This window comes from Chelonoidis abingdonii, chromosome 7, assembly GCF_003597395.2.
Source record: "Chelonoidis abingdonii isolate Lonesome George chromosome 7, CheloAbing_2.0, whole genome shotgun sequence".
NCBI classification, from domain to species: Eukaryota; Metazoa; Chordata; order Testudines; family Testudinidae; genus Chelonoidis; species Chelonoidis abingdonii.
Window position 1 is genome coordinate 103,941,355 of NC_133775.1, and position 24,547 is coordinate 103,965,901.

The window sequence follows — 24,547 nt, forward strand, 5'->3', positions numbered from 1 at the left end:
ACTCTTTCAGGTACAGTCTTTAAGTCCGGGTTGGGATAACCTCAGGGGCTCACGAAGTTATTACATGGGGGTTGTGAGCTGTGAGCCTCCAACCCAAACTCCTCTTTGCTTCCAACGTTTATTATAGTGTTAAATATACTAAAAAGTGATTTTAATTTATAAGGGGGTCGCACTCAGAGGCTTGCTGTGTGAAAGGAGGCACCAGTACAAAAGTTGAGAACCACTGATTTAAGTATTTCAAGCTGCCCAAGACTAACAGCCCCAAAGAAGAGGCAGAGGGAGAGCTTCCAGCTTTTAGTTTGCAGCTTAAGGAAACACCAACAAAACAACCTCCCTGGCTGGTGCGGGTTGGAGGCTCCTTGAGCTAGGCAAGAAAAGGAAGAACAACTCCTCTCTCCCCGCTCTGCCTTAGTACCATTCCAGGCAGGCATGCCCTAGTTTCCTCCGGGCTCCGGTCCCACCCCCTGCTCGCCTCTCTCAGTCCAGCGACCCACGTCTGGAGCAGCGCGAGTGCAGAGCCCGCGGGGAAGCGCAGCCCGGGATCCGCCCGCGCGAACTGATGGCCGGGGAGCGGGGCGAGCCCCGCGGAGCAAAGCGGCATCCTCGGGACTGGGCGCCCCCTCCACGCACAGCAGGGAATCCGGGGGCCCGCACGTGAAGGGCTCTGGGCACCGCAGCCCACTCAAGAGCAAGACATTGGTTTTCTGCCCTCAGTCTCCAGGGGCTGGCCAGCCCCCAGCTCCCTGCTGTCCTACGGCTTCCCCGCCGCTGTCCAGGAACAGCTCTGCAGCACGCCAGGGGTTAACGAGCGCTGCGAGGAGGAAGCACGTGCTAGCGCGCAGCAATAGGTAGCGGTGTGCACACGGGGCAGCAGGAGCAGACGGCACTCCGCAGTCACTCCGGGGCAGGGGGAGCAGACCGCACTCCGCAGTCACTCCGGGGCCGGAGCTGGGACCGGTTCTTTGGCTCCACCCCACGTCAGAACCAAGATGCTGGACCAGATCGCGCTGCTGGCCGCTGTGACCGTGCTGGGAGTCCTGGAGCAAGGTGGGGTGCCCGGCTGCTTTCACATTAGCCTACCGCCTTGTCGTCTAGTCAGTGCAGCGCCGGGGGCGGGGATGGGGTTACCGGGCTGGGCGCGATGAAAGGCTGCTTTTGTCCTGGGCAGTAAAGGATGCAAATGGTTTGGGGGATGCTCGGGATGAAAACGGTTATCGCCACCGCTGGCATTTGAGTTACAAAGAACTAAAATGACTTTCGGCCCTCAAACCTCATCATGTGCTACAGAAAGGAATCCGAAGAAGTGGGCTGTAGCCCACGAAAGCTTATGCTCAAATAAATGTTAGTCTCTAAGGTGCCATAAGTACTCCTGTTCTTTTTGCGGATACAGACTAACAGGGCTGCTACCCTGAAACATGTCAGAAATGAAAAGGAAGTGTTAACTGGAAACTAACAATCGACTCACTGGCGTTATCAATTAAATAGGCTCCACGGTTTATATTTATATTTTTTTAAGTTGCCGTAATTTTGCACAAATAAAAGAAAGCGCTGTGGCAACATATCCAAATTAAAGTCAGTGGGATACTCCTCAGTGCTTTGAGGAAACTTTTATGGCAAAGTATGCGCGCACACGCAGCGGTGTAAAATCTCTGTGGCACAGATGTACATTGTCACATACAGATCTATTCCTGTTGCTTCACAAGCAATGCCAACAGACTGTACACTACATTCTCTGTAGTAGGTATTCTCTTTCTATACAGCTTATCTAAATCTATTAAATGTGTTAATAGTAGATGATGAATCAGAAGAGCTGATAATGCAATGTAACAAAAAAGCCAGTGTGACTTTCTAGGCTGTATCATCACAAGCTTCAGAGCAGGAGGCATTAATTAGTCTCACTCCCTGGACAGTGGCTCTGAACCTTTCCAGACTACTGTGCCCCTTTCAGGAGTCTGATTTGTCTTGAGTACCCCCCCCCCCCAAGTTACACCTTGTTAAAAACTACTTGCTTAGAAAAATCAGACAGAAAAATACAAAAGTGTCACAGCAACCTATTGCTGAAAAATTGCTGACTTTCTCATTTTGTCTGCATGAAATTTTAATTTGTACTGACTTCGCTAGTTCTTGTTATGTAGCCTGTTGTAAAACTAGACAAATACCTAGTGAGTTGAGGTACCCCCTGACAGACCTCTGCGTAACTCCAGGGGTACATGTACCCCAGTAGAGAACCACTGCTCTTGGACTCTGAGCCCGTGCCTAGATCCCTGCATTAAATTTTAGGCATTGATAAACTGTAAGAATTCAGAAAAAAGCAACAAAACTGATCAAGAGGTGGAGAAAGTGAATTTTTGAGGTAAGAGATTTTTAAGAAGTACCTCTTGATTAAGCAGTAATGACAGCAGAGGAGAGAGGAGCGGTATGACAGCCTATAACTCTCAACCCCTATTTTAGAGACAAGGTGGGGGAAGTAATATCTTTTACTGGGCCAACTTCTGTTGGTGAGAGCAACTTTCGAGCCACACAGAGCTCTTCAGCTCTGGGAAAGGTACTCTCAGTGTCATAGCTTAATACACGGTGGAACAGATTAGAATATGCTAAACAATCTGTTCCATCTTGCATTTAGCTGTGACATTGGGAGTACCTTTCCCAGACCTGAAAAAGAGCTCTGTATAGCTTGAAAGCTTGTCTCTCTCACCCAGAGAAGTTGGTCCAGTAACAGATATTACCTCACGCACCTTGTCTCTCTAATACACGTCTACCCCGATATAACGCTGTCCTCAGGAGCCAAAACATCTTACCGTGTTATAGGTGAAACCACGTTATATTGAACTTGATTTGATCCACCGGAGTGTGCAGCCCTGTCCCCCTGGAGCGCTGCTTTACCACGTTATATCCGAATTCGTGTTATAACGGGTGGCGTTATAACGGGGTAGAGGTTGTTTTGGGACCAACATGTATTTCAAATACCAACCAGTATTTGAACAGTATATACCAGAGGTAGAAAATTTATTTAGTCCAGTCCAAGGAGTACTGGAATTAGAGTTAAGAGAAGAGATCCTCAGGTTGAATATCACGGAGGAGCCTGTTGCAGCTATATAGAGAAGGTTGAGTTGAATGGGTTTTGGGGGCGGAGGGAGGTTGTTTTTTTTTACTTGAGGTAGGGATTCAATCTCTTGACACTATATTTTTCATACATAGCAATCTCACTACAATTACATCTTAAAGTTTAGAATTAATTTGCTGAGACTTTACAAGTAAATCTGTTAATTAGTTTAGGTGTTATAATTAATTTTAAAATGTGTCCTTTAAGGAATCTGGCACCTTGTCAGACCATTTTTTGTCCCTAAAAGTCCTAATAATGGAATAATACAGACTCTTCAAACTTTTCTTTCAGTTAAAGCCAACTGAAATCATGGCCATAGGCCACACTTTTTGGAATTAATAGTCATTTTTCATATTCATTAACTGAAAGTTTCTTCAAGTAGAGGCTGAAGAATGTTCTCTATACAGAAACTTGCACAAAGAACTGCCTTCTTTCAAAATGGCTTCTATAGTGACCATTGTTCCCACTGGGAGTGAGGCTACAGAGTGCCCTCAATTAGCCATTTTTAGAAAGGGATAGACACTATCTTCACAGAGGAGCATTGTGTCATCTCAGTCTCATTGAAAACAATGGGAAATGGTGGCTGTTTTGAAAGAGGGCACTTGTTCATGAGTTCCTCTGAAAGAGATTTTATGTATCAGCTTCTGATATGACAAACTTGTTATGAAAAATTATGACAAGTCCTAATTTCCCATGGGGAGGTGGAAATAATTTAGGTTGGCCACTCACAGATCCCCACAATACCGGACAATCTGATATGTTTAGGAATGACATGGGCCTGCATGATCCTGCCCATGCTGGCATGTGCGCATGCAAGGTTACCTGGCAAGTTATTATGAAGCGCACGCTGCCCTGCCCAGGTGACCTCATGTGCACAGTCACAGGGGCAGGGTAGTGCACTCTTCAACATGGCGTCCTCTGTCAGTTACCAGACAAAACCAGGACTGATTTTGCCTCAGTGCTGGGTGGATGGCAAACCTGAGAAAACAGGACCATTCAGTTTAAAACCAGATGAATGGCCTGCCTTAAAGTACCGTGTCTTCAGAAATCATTTTAATCTAATTTGGGCCCCAAACACTATCATGATTTTAGCCATATTGTGACTATAGGGGAAAGAGAGAGAGAGAGAGAAAAGGTCATTTTGGGTGCTTGTTTGTTTCCATGTCAGGATTTCTTTTAAATTTAAGCTTAACTCCAAATTTCTTGGGTATTTAAGGCTTGATTGGGGGGAATAATTGAAATATCCTTGTACTGTATTTTACTTAGAAGCCAGCTTTAATTCCATTTTAACATAGGCTTGGTCTGGGATTAAAGAAATGTTTCCTGACCATAAGAATTAAATGGTGGAAGCACCATTGCTCTACAACACTTAAAATTAGACTGGACAAGGAATTTGAAAGTGTAGTGTAACGAGGTAATCCTCCATTGCCAGTGAGACGAGCTAGCTTTTTCAGGTCTGCTTGTTCAATTACTCTGAGTATACTCTGCAGCTGAGCAGAGGAATTCTACCTCCTTCAGAACATTCAGTTCATCTGAATTTGCAATTGAAGACTCAGGTTTTGTACTATCTCACCTGATTTTTGTCATTCTAAAGATGTTGGTCATCCCTGTGTAGTTAAGGTCTCAAAAACAGTTTCAGTACAAAAAGTAATTTGCTGCTCTTCTAAAATAAGGGTGAACAGGCCTTAACTTTTTTTTTTAAATTTTTGTGCTGAAGTCATTAATTGGCAGTGACATCGCTTGTTTAAGGATATTAAAAAGTAAATGCTTAAAGGGGGTCATTGTGAATACCTGCCTGATCATTCTGGAACTAACCAAAATGCGTCTAACTACTCCTGGGTTTAGCCCACTTGTAAGTATTTTGATCACATGCTTATAAATCTTTTGTTACTGTTTGGCTGTAGTAAATTGCTTATTATTTAGGTTTTTTAGGTATGTTTAGAGCAACTGCCCCTAGAATGCCCCTACATCCTAGCTTCCACTTTGACAACTTTGTCGCAAGTAAGGACACACGTATTTTATTGGGTCAAGGAATTTTTCCAGGGGCTTTTAGAAGTGTTCTGCTGTAGGCTTCTTGCACTTTACAGATGGCATATAGAGAATGAGTCACAGAACATTGGTTTGATACCTACAGGTCTTTGCTAACAAATATTGTACTGTGCCACAGCCTTGATCATGCAAAGTAGCATCATTTTATGCCTAGGAAGTTTGTCTATGGGTTTGTCTACACTTACAATGCTACTGCTGCTGTGCTTCAATGTAGACGCTATCTGTGCTATCTAGATAATCCACCAGCCCAAGAGGCAGTAGCTAGGGCGACAGAAGAATTCTTGCATTGACCTAGTGCTGTCTACACGTGGACATAGGTCAGCATAAGTACACCACTCAGGGGGGTGGATTTTTCACACCGTTGAGCAACGTAGTTATGCCGCTCTAATTTTCTCATGTAGACCAGGCCTAGATACAGCAGGTTTGTGCTATGTATCTGATTATTGTCGAACATGCTCCCTTTTTGAATAGCAGAAAATGTTTGCCTTCATCGTGCTGTTTTGCTACTTAAATGCGATGGTCTCTTTCTGGAACTAACAAAGGCATGTTCTTTGCATGAATTATACAATTAAAAGTAAGATTCATTTATTTGGGGACTTAAACAGGGATCAAAATGTTGTGGACAGATAGATTTCTCCCAGCATTACTGAGGACGATGTGACAAGGCTGAATTAGGGCTGTGTGACGGGTTGGATCACAGAAACCCCCTTGGGAACTGCCAACTGATGTGCCAAGACTACTTCTGCCCCTGCTTTCCCTGCCAGCCTGGGACTCCGGCACCCTGTCTTGTTCAGCCAGACATGCCAGTCTGCTCCAACACAGACCCAGGGTCTGAACCACGTGTCCCGAAGCTGCAGACTTAACTGAAAGCAACTTAAGAAGTGTTCCTGTCTTTAACACCCAGATACCCAGCTCCCAGTGGGGTCCAAACCCCAAATAAATCCATTTTACCCTTTATAAAGCTTATACAGGATAAACTCATAAATTGTTCACCCTCTATAACACTGATAGAGAGATATGCACAGCTGTTTYCCCCCCCCCCAGGTATTAATACATACTCTGGATTAATTAATAAGTAAAAAGTGATTTTATTAAATACAGAAAGTAGGATAGCAGACAGAACAAAGTGAATTGCCAAGTAAAATAAAAAAAACAAACCCACAAGTCTAAGCCTAACACAGTAATAAAATGGAATATAGATAAAATCTCACCCTCAGAGATGTTTCAATAAGTTTTTTTCACAGACTGGATGCCTTCCTAGTCTGGTCACAATCCTTTCCCCTGGTACAGCCCTTGTTCCAGCTCAGGTGGTAGCTAGGGGATTTCTCATAATTGCAGCCCCCTTTGGTCTGTTCCACCCACTTATGTATCTTTTGCATAAGGCCGGAAGCCTTTGTCCCCCTCTGGGTTCCCACTCCTCCTTCTCAGTGGAAAAACACCAGGTTAAAGATGGATTCCAGTTCAAATGACATGATCACATGTCACTGTAAGACTTCATTACCCATTTGCTGGCACAAAGGTATACAGGAAGACTTGCAAGTAAAACAGCATCATCTACAGTCAATTGTCCTGATCAATGGGCGCCATCAAGACTCAAAACCACCATTAATGGCTCACACTTTGCATAATTACAATAGGCCCTCAGAGTTATACTTCATATTTCTAGTTTCAGATACAAGAGTGATACATTTATACAAATAGGATGACCATACTCAGTAGATTACAAGAGACCCTTTGCATGAAGCATACTTTAGTTAGTTACATTATATTCACAGGCATCAGTGTACTTTCATAAAATCATATAGCATGCAACATCACAGGTTGCTTGGCTGATAGTAAATCATTAAAACACTTAATCACAGTTTAACAAAGGTGAAAGCTTAGTGTTCAGTAAATGCACACAAATGTCTTATACCAAAGTGTTGAAAGCACACTGGACTTCTGTGTTTTTTCTTTCAGGAAAAGCTTTTCCCCTTTTGCCCCCCGCCCCCTTATGTCAGTGTAATATTGTGTTTGTCCAGAGATGCATAAAAGGCTCTACTGACAAAAAACATAAAACTCTGACCAGATTCAACTGGCTTCCCTCTGGGAGTTGCCTCTGAGGAAAAAGCTTGAATGTGGGTATTGCAAAGCTCGAGGTGGGTTTTTGTAATGTAGCGTTCTAAGTGCCATCTGTAGTGTGTAATCCTTCATTCTTACACTGTGCCGATATTTCAGATCCCTATGGCAGGGGTAGGGGTCTCAAGTGGACCTGATTGCCCTCTGATGGTGATGGTTAATTATATAAATACTTGTTGAGCACATGCGGTTTCCTACAGGAACTTACTATTCAATTGTTCCCAGGTGCAAGTAAACTTGTAACAGGTTTAAACTTGGTTTATTGACTATGCATAAAAAAATGAAACTAATCGCATGTATTATTGACTGTTTATAGGACTGAATTAAGCATATGTGGTGACACCTGATGTTCTCAGTGTTATGCCAAAAATCTAGCATTGTGATCACTAGTCTATGCATCAGGGGATAGCTGTGTTAGTCTGTATCCACAAAAACAATAAGGAGGCTGGTGGCATCTTAAAGACTAACAGATTTGTTAGTGCTAGTCTATGCAGTGACTTTACATCAGCCTGCACTTTTTTGAGAGGTGCCTTGGGGATGACAAAATTAAGGGGAAACGAAAAAGCATTTACTAGGGGTCTGTGTTTTACTGACGCACAGAGGCGTTGACAGAAATTAATATTTGGTTAGATCTTGCTGCTGAAGCTCTCCCCACATATCCTGTAGCTAGTGCTGAACTGTGAGGTTCATATCATATCAGACTTATCTGGTTTCTGGCTGTTTTCTTGGGGGTTTTACTGAACTCTGTAGCTGAATGGTAGATTGGTAACGTTTATCATAACACAATCAAAGTGCTGCTGTAGCTCTTGTTCTAGCTCTTCTATAAGATCCCCCCAATACTATATTTACAGCTGAATGCTGATTAATAGGAAGAAATGTGGAGAACAGATCAACAATTGGATAAGGAAGTGTGTGTTTTTAAAATAATAATTAAGTATGAAGTAATATTTATTGAAGTTGCATTACAACATCAGATTATTTAAATCTCTAATATAATTCTTCTTTCCTCCAAGTGTGTCTATACCAGCCTCCGCTACTATACGGGAAATGAGCGCCGCTTGACTGTAATGGCTTTCGCCTCCTTAAAACTGATTTCTGTTCCTTATGCCCATCTGTCCTGATCTCTCAGTATTTTCCTTTATCTGAACCATTGTCCTGGTTGTCACTTGTTTGTGTTAGCTTGTAAGGGCTCTGGATTGGGACTGTATCTTTGTATGTTCTGTGAAGCGCGTTGTAGCTTTCCAAAGCCATAGAAACGTTGACTAGTAAATGTCTTCCTTTAGTGGCTGCAGCCTAGAGGTGCTAAAAACCCAGTATGGCTACACAAGAGTGAATGTTTTGCAGGTTACCTCTAAGATAATAGATATCGTTACTGACACATTGATTCCCATCAGAATATGACATTGGAGAGAGAGAGGAGCCCATGCTTACTGGAATTGTCCTATGAAAACAGGGAATTACATCACCCAGGTTCCCAATTAGGTTTCAGTATGTGTATTGTGTAAACAAGCTTGGGGCAAGAAGGACAGGAGAGAGAGAGAGAGAGTGTGTGTGTGTGTGTGTGTATGTTCTTAACCCCTTTTCCATGTGTGTGCACTACAACAACGGCATTTAGTGACTTGAAAGCCCACAAGGTTGTGCTTTTCCAAAATGACTATTTTTTTTTGCATCTGCTGCGTGCGTTGCACCTGACTGCTGCTTTAGGCACTGAATTTCGGTAGAACAGCTGAATCTGACCCTGGTGAATGTGCTGCTGAGTGTAGCAACCGGGAACAGGCGTCAAAGGAGCAGCCAGCACCCATTCTTAGAAGACACAGAATGGCATTTGGCAAAGTTCAGTTTAAAAAGATTCAAGCTGCTACCCCGTATAGCGAAAGCTGTAACAATCATCCTTCCCGGGATGCGTGTTGCTGGTCTTTACACAGATGCCAGCTGGTAGCGTTTGGCTCTAGCTCTGGCAGCCTCAGTATTCCTAGTCCTTGTGCCTGGATCCTGACACTTTCAGATACATTCTTATGCGTCAGCTGTCCATTCCCCAGGCTCCAGACAGGGCCAGTGGAACCACTAGTTAAACTAGGCAGCTGCCTAGGGCGCCAAGATTTGAGGGCACCAAAAAGCGGTGCCCAAAACGTCTGGGATGCTCACCCGGCGCCAGCTAAATGTGTAACCCTCTTCCCACCGCTGTGCGAGGGGGTGCTGCTGCTTTGATCAGCTCCGACTGGCAAACCAGGAAGTGATGTCATTACTCCTCTGGCCGCCAGGGGCGCGTCGCTGATCCCTGCTGCTCTGGCTCTGCCCCACGGCCACCCCCATGCCCAAAGCCAGCCCCACCTGGTCTCCAGCCAGCCCCCACTGCACCCTCTGCCTGAAGCCAGCCAGCCCCGCACCCTGTCAGGTTATTCATTTATTTTCATTAAATATGCAAATAATGAAATTAATAAATTTTCAAGCCAAATGTGTGTTAATTCTAGTGAACAAGGCCACATTATTCAGGATTCATTTTTGAAAGTTTATAAAGTGGGGGTAGGGGGGGAGGGGGCAAGGTGGAAGTTTCGTCTAGGGGACAAAATAGCCTTGCACTGGCCCTGGCTACAGCTACTTCCTCACTGATTGTGTTTAACAAAAGGAGGAAGTGGGTTTTGAGCAGGTCCCTTTGTTCTTTGCTTTCACCCTAAAGAGCTCCTTTTTCTTAGGGCTTGAGGGGCAGAGTGCCATTGCCCGTGTGACCAACCCTCCCACTGTTATCATTGGGGTGGCACTATGTTGTTGTGCCAGAAAACACAGGCAGCTCAGGAATTTGGCCAGCGGTGCCTGCAGTTCCTTCTTCAGCAGCCAGGCGCCACTTTACAAGCTGAGTGGGTCAAAGCTGGAGCAGCGCTGTATGGGTATGTTCCTGCCCCCGCCCCTCCTTTCCCAAAGCTCAGCTGTTGCACTGCAGCCTCACCTCAGGCAGTTTTATTGGCGGTACGTTCCCAGGGCAGCCCTGGCCCTTGGAGATGGGCCAGCTTTCAGGGAAGCCAGTTGTGAGAAGCAGGAGCACAGCAGACCTGGGGCCAGAAGACGTGTGGGCTAGTGGACAAGCACTGGACTGGAACTCTATAGCTCTGAGTTATGCTCCTGGCTCTGTCACTGGACTATGCTTGACCTTGGGCAAACGACTCTGGCTCTGCCTCAGTTTCCTCATCTGTAAAATGGTGCCACAACAATACTTCACTCTGTAAAGCGTTTTGAGAGCTGCTGATTAAAAGTGTTATATAAGAGCTAGGATAGTAATTATTATGATCATTTGTATGCTATAATCACCCCACACATGGTGAGCATCATTAGAGGCGTTAACCAGAAGACTGGCCAAAACTATGATTAATATTTTGGCCCAAAAATAATGAGAGCTCTTTTACTGTTGTACTTTTTAGGTTTCTGACTCATGATTTTTTGAACTTGTGGGGTTGTGAGTCCAGCATTGTTGTAGGCTGTGTGCAGCTGGAGCTGTGGCTAACTTTAGCTTGTTATGAAACAGTATACACCAGAGTGTCCGGTACTGCTGCTGGCTGTGTGTGAGATTGCGATGCAAAGCACAAAGCAAAGTCTAACTTGTCTGTGCCATACAGTCTGTTCAATACAATGCACATACATGACGTAAGTGGGGTAATTTATTTAGGCCAGCCATTAATAGTGTCTGATTTTCATAGACTTTGTAATGAAAATTTAGAAGCATGGTGCCTATTTTTAGAAATCCCTTAGTTCCAAACCAGATAATGCATGGGGTAGTGCAGGGGTAGGCAACCTATGGCATGCGTACCGAAGGTGGCACACGAGCTGATTTTCAGTGGCACTCACACTGCCCGAGTCCTGGCCACCAGTCCCCAGGGCTCTGCATTTTAATTTTAAATGAAGTTTCTTAAACATTTTAAAACCCTTATTTACTTTACATACAACAATAATTTAGTTAGCTATTATACACTGCTAGACAAATCTTCTAAAAACATTAAAATGTATGCCTGGCACGCAAAACCTTAAATCAGCGTGAATAAATGAAGACTCGGCACACCACTTCTGAAAGGGTTGCTGACCCCTGGGGTAGTGTAATGAGTGTAACACAGAATGTACAGCTGTCAGTGTTACCTTGTTTCTTCCAGCCTATTTTGCACTGCAGGTGATCTATGCCAGACGGAAGTACAGTGTCTCCCCCCCGGATACAGCAGGCCCACCAGAATTTGAGAGAGTCTTCAGAGCTCAGTAAGAGATTTTTCCTTTACTCGCTGTGTTTACATCTAAACCGAGGCTAGAGCCAGGCGCTACGTCCAACCTCCCTTGAGCTCCTGGGAAGACTGATCCAGCCACAGATCCTCGCTGCTGCCTAGCAAAGTTATGATTTGAAGCCCCCAGGCTCATCTTTGAAGGGGTCATGCAGGTTTCCTTTGAGGTATAACAGAAACGTTTATTTTGAGCTGTTCCAGCCAGCCAGCTCATTAAGTTAATTCTGCCCAGTCTGTGTTCCCGTTTGCTCTGTTGAGCGAAGGGGTGCAAGGTAAGGGACTACTGTATCTGTCAGCCTTTTTCAATCTTTCCACTTTGACGCGGTCAGTGTGGGTGCACCCACCCTGACCACTGAATCAGTGCGATTCCTGAGGAAAGACACAAGGCCTTGGCTCTTGCTCAGGTCCGTCACACTGCTAACAAACATGGGACTCTGTTGTTTCTCCAGTCAAAAGGGGAGAGGAAGAATTTGCTCATGTTAGCCCTGTTCTGCCTCTTATTTCAACAGAGCGTTAAAAGAAATAGGCTGCAATTTTTGATGACAATTGGAATGCTACTTTCAATACAGCAGTAAATTTTGAACAGCTAATAGGCTGTATTTCCTCAAACAGCAAATGTTTGGACTGTCCGAAATGTTCCCTTGAGTTCATTTAAGACACACAGAAATCCCACCAAGGGTGAAATGCAACAGCCAGTTCCAGCCCACAAATCTCTTTGTTTAATTCTGTGCATGGCAGATGTGAGACTGAGACTCAGTATTGCAGCCCGTGTGGGGGAGGTGATGTGATAATTATTACTTGGGAAAGGTATTTCTGTGGAAATTGATTCTGATGGATGAGCTGTTTTGATGTTTTTAAAAACACAGATTTATTACTTCATAGTTGAAAACCGGCAGCCTCTCTCTCTAGCTAAGGGTTTAAATGCATGTGTTTTATAAAATTTGCAGCACTCCTGTTTCTGACTCAAATGTAGCATAGCCCCTAGGGCCAGAGGAGACACTTTCTTTTGGCCAAATTTTTGATGAGTTGTCCATGGAATTGTAAAACTTTTCACATTTGGAAGAGGCTCTATGTACTTGCTTGCAGAAGATTTAGCGCCTTTTGCCATTTAAAAAAAAAATGAAGCTGGAGATTTATTCCCCATTGCTGAGCGACGAATGCCAGAATGCTCCTTTCTGGATGTTGGGGACTTTTAAGGTTGAGCAAAAGTTTGACTCAGCACAGTAGCATGCCACAGAGCAATTCTTAAACACCTACAACTTTATGCTTTAGGTAATTGGGTAATTTCCTGTTAATAATTTAAAGGGGGGAATACCTTACACGTGCTTAATTCCAGCTCTGATGGAGAAAGCCTGTGGTTTGGGGCAAATTACATAACCCCTGTGTAAGTCTCTGAAGAGGAGCTTTTGCCACTTCCACTCAGGCTTGGTGGGAAATGGTAATTTTGGCAGTGTTCAGAAGACTGAAAGCACTGCAAATATTGGTTTACTGGTGCTTTTCCCTAGCCGGTGCTGCATATTTGCCCTACAATGCCAAAAACTCATCCTGCCCACTTGCGACAAAATATATTTTTGAAACTGAATTGCTAAATGCACTGGGAGGGGGTTTATATGGGAGTTTGCTTTTTGTAGTGATGCAGTTTTAACTATCTTCTCTGGTTCTCCTTAGGGCGAACTGCTCCGAATACTTTCCAATCTTTGTGTCTGTCCTGTGGGTGGCTGGAATCTTCTTCCAACAAGGTAAAATAATTAAAAATCCCACCAAAATCCAGACACTGGATTGGGTTTATAACATTGGTGCACTTACATCAAACTGTGGCTAGCTAATTGCTGGAAGCAAGCAGCATCCTGGAGCTCAAGGATGAGCTGTTTCAACATGGAGAAGTGGGAGGGGAAAGGGGAGAAATAGGCCAGACTTAAATAAACCTCCATTTGTTTGGGCAGCTACATTTTAATACTGAAAATGTGACATGCCAACCGCTTGATAATATAGGGAGATCTTTGTGCCTTTCCCAAGGGAGACATTTACATAGTTGCATTGTCCTTTGGATAGTTAGTGCTTCAAGCTTTTGGAGATGAACTAGTCCAGTCTTCCTCCTACTCAAGCTTCTAACTTTGCTCATATTTGGCCCTGACACGCAGTAGTTCCTAAAAGTCTCAGGCACTGTACTACTATTCATTTATTTCTCCTAAAGAGGGAGGGGTGTGGGAATACAGCTTGTGGCCTGGGGAAAAAGCCACGATTACTCCTCCCAGCAGGGGTGGCAGGTTTCCTTCCCCCCCACGGCCTCATCCCTTCCTTCCCCTCCAAGCCCCAGGCCCTAAGCTGCCCCTTCCCCTGAGGCCCCACTCCCACGCTGCCTCTCCCCACAGGCCCTGCCCCCTTTCACTTGTCCTTATGGCCAGTAAATAGTGGGAGGGCAATGGGCCCCTGCCTCCCAGGCAGCACAGGATGCAGTGGGCAGGTGTCTCACTGTCAATTTGTAATTTTGATTTTGCTGAATTGTTCTCTGCCAGTTACTTGTCGGCCTTTGTATCCCTGCCTTCAGACCCTGGCAGTGAAGCATTTGGGGCACTGCCCGATAATAATTTTGGTTCTTGGCTTCATGTCTAGGTGTGGCTGCAGTCTGTGGGCTACTCTACCTGTATGCTCGGTACCAGTACTTCCAGGGATACAGGCTGTCTGCCCATGGAAGGTGAGTAAGTAGCCAGGCATGAAAGAGAGTGGGTGAAAGTGCCCAAGGAGCCTGCCTTCTACACATTAAAATCAGTGGGAGTCAGGTGCCAAAATACCTGAGGCAGCGGCTCTGGGCCCGTCTCCTTACCCCCTTTGCTGTTAGAAACCCACTGCTGCTATTAATTTCTCCCTGCCGCCCCTGGCAACAGCACCATGAGTGTGTTACCAGTTCATCAAGTGGGTCTAAACCAAACCGCAGGAGTTCTCTGCACTGGAGTGTAACAACGGGCAGTGCAGCTCCTCTAAATGAAGAGTACATCTTTCCTGGGGCATGCTCGCAGTCCATAACACTCAATCTGCACTCGAGGCTGACTCCATGGTGCTTAACACTAACTCTCGCCAGCTGGCTTTATGGCGTTAAAACATACCGCTGCTGAAGGTTACTAGTTTGAGACAAAAAAGTTATAACAAAGTAAATGGATTCTGTACTGGCTGAAGGGATTTATGCATGCTAAAGCCAACACAAAAGTTTCCTGTTAAATAACTGCCTGGCCAAGCCTCTCAATGGCTTACTGAGGTTGTGCGTCCCACCCTGTCACCCACAAGCACTTGTGAAGCTGGCTGTTCTAGTGTGCAGCGTCTTCAGTGTCACAACCAGCTATGCAAGAGCGGGGGTCTTACTATTTGTCAGCAGCGAAGACGCCTTGCTAGGCTGCACAGAACTGAAAATAAATAGCTTAAAAACACTCTGGATTTTTGAGGGCAGAAGGTGGCTGTTTGCAAAGCCTGTTACATAAAAAAATCATTCCTGTCAGAAGGGGTCATTGTTCTCTTTTAATGAATGTATTAACGCTGCAGTAGCAATAGCCCAGGGTTGACCATCCACAAGTTAACTGTTTTCTCTCCTCACACAGATTGGGGCCCATGTACTTCAGTGCCAAAGTTCTGTGGATTTTGATTGGTTTGTCCATAGCTGGGCTCTTGGGTCACTTCCTGTCTCTGAATTCTTTTGTGGGGAGAATGGAAATTCCAAGCAAACTGCAACTGCTCTTCCAGTGGTAAATAGCCCCTGTGACTGCTGAGTTGTGGGTTTAGCTCAGCATCTCCCATAACTCCTCCAGGCTGATGAGAATTTAACCTTCACTTTCTCCACACTTAAGCAGTTCAAAATAGAGCTAAAAAGCACAAGCATTCTGTGGCTGAAGAGACCTAAAATACTCCCAAACTTATGTTCAGCCACTTGTCCCCTGCATCAATTCTCTTCCTTTAATGAGGGGAAGAGGGAGAAAGTGGTTCTCTCCCTCTCCTCACCCCAAGTTATATGCAGCAAGTGCCACTTATCAGGAAACAGCTTTAATCGCAAGTGGAGATTAGAGCAACTGTACATAAATTTCCCTCATTCGGCTTTTAAAACACCTTCTCTTCCCCCACTAAAAGTTGTGCATATGCCTGAAGAAAAGCACAGGCTTGCTCGAGAAGCTGAAGACAGATGTGATTATTAGCACATGCTTTTCTTCCTTCCCATCCCATGCACCCAGCTGAAACTAAGGATTTTGCCACTAGAATCAGCTTCTGTTGTATGTTGCTTAAGCTAATATAGAGAGGATGGTGTAATTCTCAACTGTTTCTTCTGTACAGCAGGTAGCAGTACTTCAAACAGAGTATTAGTAAATATCATGGGAGGCAATGTCTAGACCACCTGTTTCTAGGACATTTGTTCATATAATACTTTAAACGCTGTTAGGCCCATGTTTTTCTAATGGCTTGTGGCATTGGGCACCTAAGCTGCTAGGAGCACCCTGAACTTCAACAAAGGAGAGCCGAGCAATCAAACTGAGCACTCAAAGCGCAACAAGAACAAGAAGATGAGCCTTAATTTCCATGGCCAAACCAAGAGCTTCACAGTCTTTAGCCTAGAGCAGTGGTCTCCAGCATTTACAGGCCCAAGATCACTTTTTGAATTTAAGGGCAATCCAGGATCTGCCCTGCTCCTTCCCCAAAGCCCTGCCCCACTCCCTTCATCCCCTCGGTCGCCCCCCGCCCCCACTCACTTTCTCTGGACTGGGGTGTTCACAGTGTGGGAGGGGGCTCTGGGCTGAGCCTGCGGCAGGGAGAGTTGGGGTGCAGGAGGGAGTGAGGGGTGCAAGCTCTGGGAGGGAGTTTGGGTGTAGGAAGAGGCTCTGGGCTGGGGCAGCATGTTGGGGTGCAGGGGGTACAGGCTCTGGGAGGGGGTATGGGGTGCTGGCTCTGGTAGGGGACTCAGGGCTGGGGGTGCAGGAGGGGGTATGGGATGCTGGCTTTGGGAGGGGGCTCAGGGCTGGGGGTGCAGGAGGAGTATTTGGGGCTGGCTCTGGGAGGCTGCAGGTTGGGTGGGGAAGAGAAATGCTGGTCCAGCATAGCTGGGCCTGCTGTACTCATACTACGCCTGGTCTTAATTCTGCAGAGCATTCAGAACCTGCCCATTGAAGGGAGTGGCACTTACTTCGGGCAGCCGTGACCCCATGCCACTCCTGGAAGGGACCAACATGGCTCCCCAGGCTACCCCTCTCTGCAGGCACCGTGCACAGTTCCCTGTTCCTGGCCAATAGGAGCTGTGGGGGCACTGCTTGCAGGCAGGGGCAGTGCATGGAGACCCCTGCTACCCCTACCCCAGGGCCACATTTGGCAGCTTCCGAAGATCACAACTGACTGGGAGAGGCTGCAGGACTGACCAGTCGATCGCAATCGACGGGCTGGTGAGCACTGACCTAGAGAGTCTATCTTGCTAATATTGGATAGCCCTGAACTGAGGTAGATCTGATGTTCGCAAGAACCTAAACTGTCTGACAGAATAGTGGATCCTTCTGCACAACCTATGGAGTGAGAAAGCTGCTAAATTAGCAGTACTCACCATATCTCAGGAAAGAGCCTGTGACAGTTCTTCCCTCCTTTTGGGTCCTCTGAAGATAGACTAATTATGCTAGTGAGTTGGATTAAGCAAGCATCAGTTAATACTGCTCAGAACTTACACCTGCAGGCATGGCCTTGTCAAATTTTTCATCCACTTAATGTTGCTGACCCTTGCTGAACTATAAGCTGCCTCAAAAATTTAACATTTTTACTCTGTTGTAGTTACTTGTTGCTGCACTTACCTGTGCAATGGGAAACATACACAGGTTTTCTGCTATAAGAGTCAATGCATTTGTCATAGGACAGTCCAGGGGTGCACTGCATACACAGTTGGTGAGTGGAGACACAAAATAGCCAGAAAAGGTGAAGAGATAGTTTCCCAAACGTATAGCTTTAGATACACTGGTTTGAAGGGGAGGAACACACAATACTTCAGCAATTTTCTTCTTTTATAACCACACGTTAAAAGCAAAGGCCACTCAAAGACAGGCTCTCTCCTAATCCAACAGAAACCTGCATTGGTTTTAATAAGTGAACTGAGGAGGGAGGAATTACACCCCTCTGCCTGGATACAGAGCCACTGAGGATGTTTTCAGCATCAGGTGGCCCTTGTCAATAGTAGACTAGTAAGGAAAAAAAAAAGGCACATTTTACATGTAATATATTACAATGAGTGAGTGTTTAGCAATGGTTCCTTTTCTTAGTATATGCAGAGTTGCAGTACAGTCTGTTCAGTTATGCAACTACAGCAACCTGCCTGTAAAAGCAGGGCCCCTGGACCTGGCACCAGTGCCACGAGGAGCACTACCTTGGCTAATTTATAACCCTATTCAACAGTTACACTGCGTAGCCATGGAAAGGGGAAGCAATTTTACAATCTGCAAGTCAAATATGAAGAGCCTCTTGCTAGAAAGTTAAACCTGAGTGAAGACAAGGGCAAGGATTTTAAATTTAATTAAACTTTATTACAGTGCACATTATTTTTAATATATATTTATATAGAGATGTACTTGAAAAATCAAATGTATCCAATAATAAAAAATACAGCACATTAAAGTAGTATTATGCATTCCAGTGTATAGCTGAAGAGACATTGGGATTTCAGAAAAAACTTCTGAGAAATTACATGACTCCTGACCATTTTAGAACTGGGCTACCTATTTTCAAAATTCACATCAACCAGTAACTGAAATATTTATTAAAAAGATGGATTTTGCACTCAAAATCTCAAGGCGTGAAGACACTGGGGCCTTCAACATAAGTTTTATTCAGGGGCCGTGTTCAACCCTGGCAGGCACAGTGTGGTTTAGTATTTCCCTGCCATTCCGGTATACGTAATCCCCTCTGGCAGAACCATGACCCTTCCTGGACCAAGAGGAGAGCTCCATCTTCCTGCTCACTTAATCCTCAGCTGGAGTCCTGGAGGAACTGCCTTTTGCTGGGGCAAGGCGAAATGAAGTGATTCAAGCTGTGATTGTTTTCCCCAATACATTTCAACCCTGCTCTGCAGTTGGTAAGGGGAATTCAGTCGCTCAGAGCCAAAAAACTGTCCCTCTCCACTGCTCTGGCAATAGGGCTACCATGCCCCCCACTCACCCACCATAGCTAGGGTCTGCCCTTTCCTGGGCTGAAGATACGTCTGGCCTTCCTGCTCGTTAGATCCTTTGTTCTGTAAGCCTGCCAAACTATGATGTAGCGTGACCCAACTGCTACATTCAGGGACCCATATCCCTGAGAGGATGAGTGAGAGTGTGCTCCTTCCCCAGGGGAACAAACCAAACCTTTAAACTAGGATTATTTCCCCTTGGTCTCCATACAGCAAGAGCGGACAGTATGACCACCCCCCCACAAAGTCAGCTGCAGCCAACACGTGCCAGTGTGGGCACTGGTGTTATCTTGTTTAATTCCAGCCAGCACCCACCTATGGAAAGGTTTCCCCTCCATGGAGTTTGTTGCAGAGCTTGCCAGGATCTGTGTATTTTGACCACAGATTTTTTTTCCTTCCTGGCTTGCAGCAGGTGGTAGTGCTCTGCATGCAACACACTCACACTGTTTGCAGACTGAGGGAAGGGAATAAAAGGGAGCAGAAGATTGGGAAAAGGGACTGAGCAACTCCTTTGTGCATCCACCCTTCGTCCTGGGAATTTCATTCTGCTTTTTTCAGAAAAATCTGAAAAGATAGAATGGGGGAGAATAAGAGAGACAGGAAGCAAAAAGCCTCAAGGTAGGGCACCTTCTCAAGTACAAAACTTCCAGGCAGTCCCCACGCTAGCAGGGAGAGAGGACACGAGGGTGAAGACACCTATGAAAGGCATTAGAATGAGGGTGGGTTTCTTCTGCTAACTTGTTGCTGACAAGACACCATCTTGAGGTGATACCAGAAGATCACGTGACTGCAGCCTGCGACTAGTCTTCAAACGGCAGTGCACACACCCCTTAGTTAACGATGCTAGTGTGGGCACCAGCAAGCAAGGGGACAGTCCCATTTGCAGGACACAAATGATGTTAGAGGGCAGAAAAAGCCAAATCCCCTGACCCTCGGGCTATTACAGGGGTCGGCAAACTTTCAGCAGTGCTGTGCCAAGTCTTCATTTATTCACTTTAATTTAAGCTTTCGTGTGCCAGTCATACATTTTAATGTTTTTTGGAAGGTCTCTCTCTCTCTAAGTCTATAATATATAACTAAACTATTGTCACATGTAAAGTAAACAAGGTTTTAAAGATGTTTAAGAAGCTTCATTTAAAATTAAATTAAAATGCTGGGCTTATGCCACCGGCCCGCTCAGCCCACTGCTGGCCTGGGGTTCCATTCACCTAGACTGGCAGTGGGCTGAGTTGAGCCTGCGGCCGGGATCCCGACTGGCAAGGGTCCGGCAGCCAGAACCTCAGACTGGCAGTGGGCTGAGAGGGACTGGCAGCTGGGACCCCAGACCGGAAATGGAGGGCTCAGTCCGCTGCCAGCCTGGGGTTCCATTCACCTAGGCTGGCAGTGGGCTGAGCGAGGCCTGTGGCGGGTACCCTGGCTGGCAAGGGTCCAACAGCCAGAAACCCAGACAGTGGGCTGAGAGGCAGTGGGGGGCTCAGCCTGCTGCCGGTATGGGGGTTCCATCCACCGGCTCCTGCCAGTCAGGGTCCTGGCCCCGCTCAGCCTGCTGCTGGTCTGGGGTCCCAGCCCTGGCCACATACAGTGGGTACCTACCTTCGCCCTGGTTTTAGCCCATTCCCTTCCTCTCTTTCTGCACTGAGCAGAGGGTGGGAGTGCCGAGCACAGGGCTGGGGGTTGGGGTGTAGGGTCTGGCCAGGAGCTAGAATGAGGGATGGGGCTCAGGGTTGGGGCAGGAGGTTTGAGTGTGGAGCACTTACCTGGGCAGCTCCCATTTGGTGTGGGGGGTGCAGGAGCTTCCGTTTGGTGCTCGGGGGGGGGGGGGAATGTGGAGGTGCAAGAGTCAGGGCAGAGGGCTGGGGCATGTGAGGGGGGTGCAGGAGTCAGGGAATGGACTGTGGTGGGTGCCAGAATCAGTGGCTGGGGTGTGGGGGGATGCAGGGGTCAGGGCAGAGGGCTGTGGGGGGGCAGGGGTCACGGTAGGGGGTTCAGGGGGTGGGATGGAGTCATGGGGATGCTCCCAACCCCCTGCCCTGAGCGGGTCACAGCAGGGAGCTGGAGGGGATATGCCCTGATTCTACCCTCCTTCCCCAAGGCCCCGTCCCCGCCTCTTCTCTGGAGCAGCGAGCACGCTGCGGCTGCAGCTCCGACTCCGCTTCTCCCCCTCCCTCTCCAGGGCCATCAGCTGTTCTGCCGCAGAGAAGGAGAGAAGGAGGGACAGGAACCCAGCAAGCTGGGGGACGAGGTGGGGGAAGAGGGAGCTTGGCAGCTGGTGGAGGCTGCCCTGCAGCAGCAGCCGGCAGGACCAAGCTTCTGCCTCCTGCCCCTGCAGGAGAGAGCGGTGGGTGGGAGACGGAGAAGAGCAGTCTGGGCCAGGGAAGATTTTTAATGGCACACTGCTGCCTGTCAGGGTCCTGGCCACCGGCCCTGGCCAGCCCACTCCTGGCCTGGGTTCAGCAGCGGGCTGGGCAGGGCTGGCGGCCAGGACCCCGGCAGGCAGCAGTGTGCCATTAAAAAAATCGGTGGTTGTTGATCCCTGGGCTATTAGAACTGTGGTGGGTTTGAAAGAACACTATCAAGAATTTAATTAGTGTTTAAAAGAATACTTGTGTTGTACAAGCCCATTTTCTCCCTTCTCAGCTGTCTGGCCAGTAGTAAGGGGTAAGCACCTATTCCTTTCTCCAAAGGACTGGTTTTAACAGTCACATTGCCAGGAAAGCACTCGCCCCAACTAGAGTAACAGTCCCTCTGTGCAACTCACTAGAACCCCAAGGTTCAGCTTTATATTAAAAGTTCTATACAAAATGCATTGCCACTTAGGGGCCTATCCTGCTTCCCATGGACATCCAGGTGAGCTTTTCCATTAGCTTTCATGGGAGCAGGATCGTGCTTCTAAGACCAGAGACTCTGGATTCAACAGGGTGAGTGGCCTTTTCATTCTTCTCCCCTCTCCCTTCAAGGAGAACTCAAAATCTCTCCCACCCCTTTTACCCTGATCTCTATTCCGCTTGCGTGGGAAGAATTCAGGGGGCGGGGAGGGGTTCTGTCTGTTCCAGGCTGGAAGGCACTGTCCAGATCTAAGTTGCTTTTTTTAAGCCGGAAAAACAGGTTACCTCACTCAAGATGATCCACACTGGAGAATCAGTCTGGATGACCAGACGGATGGCTTCTAGAGGCCCAAATGAAGGGTCCACTTCTCCTTCTGCAACACCCTTAGAAAAGGAGCCTGATGGAGAAAAGCAGACAGGTCTGGGGTAGAATATCCTCCCAAGAGCAGCTGAACTGAACTTAGACAGACTGCTAAGCGCACAGTCCCTGAGGGCTCGCTCAGCATCAAGCAGTCTCATTTTCAGTCTTGTTTTCCAGTAGCTGTTACAGAGCACGAACCCAAGCCTTGGCTGGGAGCCTTTGACAGATTATGGCCATGTACAAACAAACCACACTTACTCTTTAAGCAGCTGCATCATTTAAGTGTTGCTTACCACTGAACCTGTGAGAGGGTAACTGCACGTGCTCATTGCTTTTAGTTTGCACAGAGCACCAAACTACCTGACTGATCCACTGCACACTCTCAAATGAATGGGACTCAGGGCATTGTGAGGTCAAATATAAGCCCTTCCCAGAATAGCAATACCTTTTAAAAAAAAGTGATGTATCTCACAACCAAAGAAACTGGATTCAGAAGTCTAGAAATGCAGAGCCCTACATGGCCAGTGGGTGGCAATGTTTCATAAGTTAACATTTAACGCAGGGGTCGGCAGCCTTTCAGCAGTGCTGTGCCCAATCTTCACTGATTCACTTTAATTTAAGGTTTCGCGTGCCGGTCGTACATTTTAACGTTTTTAGAAGGTCTCTCTCTACAAGTCTGTATATTATATAATTAAACTATTGTTGTATTGTAAAATAAACAAGGTTTTCAAAATGTTTAAGAAGCTTTGTGCTCAACCAGCCCGCTCAGCCTGCTGCTGGTCTGGGGTTCTGTTCACCTAGGCTGGCAGCGGGCTGAGCAGGACCACGGCCGGCAAAGGTCCAGCAGCCAGAACCCCAGACTGGTAGCAGGCTGTGTGGGGCCGGCGGCCGGGACCCCAGATCAGCAGTGGGCTGAGCCGCTCAGGGTTCTATCCGCTGGCTCCTGGCAGCTGGGATCCCGGCCCTACCCACAGACAATGGGTACCTACCTTCTCCCTGGTTCTGGCCCATTCTCTTCCTCTCCCTGCACTGAGCTGAGGGTGGGAGTGGACCGAGCACAGGGCTGGGGGTGAAGGGTCTGGCCAGGAGCTAGAATGAGGGAGGGGGCTCAGGGTTGGGGCAGGAGGTTTGCGTGTGGGGCACTTACCTGGGCACCTACTTGGTGTGAGGGGTGCAGGTGGGAATGTGGGGTGTGTGTGCAGGAGCTCCCATTTGGTGCTCAGGGTGGGAGTAGGGATGTGGGGGGTGCTGGGTATGTGTGGGGTTGCCAGAGTCAGGGCTGAGGTCATGGGGTGTGTGTGAAGGAGTCAAGCAGAGGGCTGGGTGTGTATGAGGCGGTACAGGGGTCAGGGCAGGGGCCTGGGGTGTGTGCAGGGCTGGGAAGGGGTTCAGGGTAAGGGGCTGGAGGGGATATGCCCCTATTCAACACACCCCCTTCCCCAAGGCCCTGTCCCTGCTTCTTCTCTGCCTCTGCACACTGACTCTGCTCCTTCCTGACGCCCTCTCTCGCAAGGGCCATCAGCTGATCGGCAGGGACAGGGAGGCAGAAGAGGGCAGGAACCCAGCACGCTACAGGAAGAGGCAGGGGAGCCGGCAGGACCAAGCTTCTGCCCCTTGCACCCATGTGGGGGGGTAGCGGAGGGGGGAGAAGAGTGGCCCAGGCCGGGCTGGACAGGATTTTTAATGACATGCTGCTGCCTGCTGGAATTCCAGCAGGCAGCAACGTGCCATTAAAAATCGGCTCGTGTGCCATAGGTTGCTGACCCCAGACTTAATTCATCTACCTAAACCTTGTGAAGTTGAACAGGGTCGTGAAGAAAAAGACACTGTAAGGAGAATATTTAGCCCCTTTATTTTCCTGAGCATGTCCGTATGGTGGCAAAAGCCATGAGAATGTGAACAGCAACACAGGAATTCCCCACACAGCACTGGCTACCCTGAACCACAAGTTGGAGCCTGTACTTTGTGAGAAAGGAGCTCCATCTCTAGAGATTTTCTTCTGCTTTTTAAGGTGTGATGAAGAAATCGTTCTTGTAGGGACCTTTCCAGCCCTAGGATCTCCCTAGGGGCTGTATTTGATCCATGTGTCCACACCAATGTATGCATGAGCCCACAGTACTGTCTGCTCTGCAGGGCAGAACCAGAAAAAAGAAGGTGCAATTGACTTAAAAAAAAATCATATCTATAATTTTCACCTCATGGTGAAATCTTTGCTCTCTCCAACAATGCCCCACTTGGGAATCCACAAAGCCACATAGCAGCAGCAAGGATCCTAGCACAAGGCCTCTGAACACTACTCCTGTTGGTGCTGAGAGGAAACTTACTGGAAGTTACTAAAGAATGCACCATGACAGTATTTTGCTTAACTGAAAGCCAACTTTGTTCATTCCCTTCAGGTCTGTTCAATTCCTCTTTCCCTGCCCTACGAATCAGCTTTAATCCTGCTATATTGTTACATGAGAGAAAGAGAGAGCGCGTCCTGCAGAAAGGAGAATTGTGATTAAAACCCATCCAAGTTTTGGCTCATGGAGAGAAAAAAAGCCTAACTTGCTCTACATGACTGACTTTCGATCTCATTTCCAGGCAAATCAATTCCAAGCAAGGTTGTTAGTGGTCATTTGAAGATCTAACAAATGTGGTGCATTATCAGCAAACAGCAGGCCA

The 24,547-nt window shown here is 47.1% G+C and overlaps 2 protein-coding genes across 6 annotated transcripts in view; one reads left to right on the top strand and one right to left on the bottom strand.

Moving 5' to 3' along the window:
• Positions 1-492: 492 nt before the first annotated feature.
• LTC4S (leukotriene C4 synthase) lies at positions 493-24,354 on the top strand. Of its 3 annotated transcripts, none has more exons than XM_032772264.2 (5): positions 493-1,047; positions 11,407-11,506; positions 13,195-13,265; positions 14,140-14,221; positions 24,280-24,354. In XM_032772264.2, the coding sequence occupies exons 1-5, from the start codon at positions 990-992 to the stop codon at positions 24,320-24,322; spliced, it is 354 nt and encodes a 117-aa protein (XP_032628155.1). In that variant the 5' UTR covers positions 493-989; the 3' UTR covers positions 24,323-24,354. The 3 variants fall into 3 exon arrangements, with proteins under 3 accessions (XP_032628155.1, XP_032628156.1, XP_032628154.1); XM_032772265.2 differs by lacking the exon at positions 24,280-24,354 and adding an exon at positions 17,032-17,150; XM_032772263.2 differs by lacking the exon at positions 24,280-24,354 and adding an exon at positions 15,117-15,819.
• The window catches only part of MGAT4B (alpha-1,3-mannosyl-glycoprotein 4-beta-N-acetylglucosaminyltransferase B), a 122,788-nt gene continuing 116,319 nt past the window's right edge, over positions 18,079-24,547 (bottom strand). For 2 of the 3 annotated variants that reach the window (XM_032772261.2, XM_032772259.2), the window contains 2 exons: positions 21,808-21,920; positions 18,079-19,261 (listed from right to left, as the gene is read on the bottom strand). In XM_032772261.2, coding sequence (XP_032628152.1) covers positions 19,238-19,261; positions 21,808-21,920 — 137 coding nt within the window. In that variant the 3' untranslated portion in view covers positions 18,079-19,237. The remainder of the gene's footprint in view (positions 19,262-21,807; positions 21,921-24,547) is intronic. The other variant, XM_032772258.2, reaches the window with a different exon arrangement.

What these genes read in the sequence shown, in the direction of transcription:
- LTC4S (XM_032772263.2), top strand. Translation starts at nt 990, where the DNA reads ATGCTGGACCAGATCGCGCTGCTGGCCGCTGTGACCGTGCTGGGAGTC. An exon ending in TGGAATCTTCTTCCAACAAG is followed by an intron (nt 13,266 to 14,139) that starts GTAAAATAATTA and finishes CTTCATGTCTAG; the next exon opens with GTGTGGCTGCAGTCTGTGGG. An exon ending in AGGCTGTCTGCCCATGGAAG is followed by an intron (nt 14,222 to 15,116) that starts GTGAGTAAGTAG and finishes CTCCTCACACAG; the next exon opens with ATTGGGGCCCATGTACTTCA.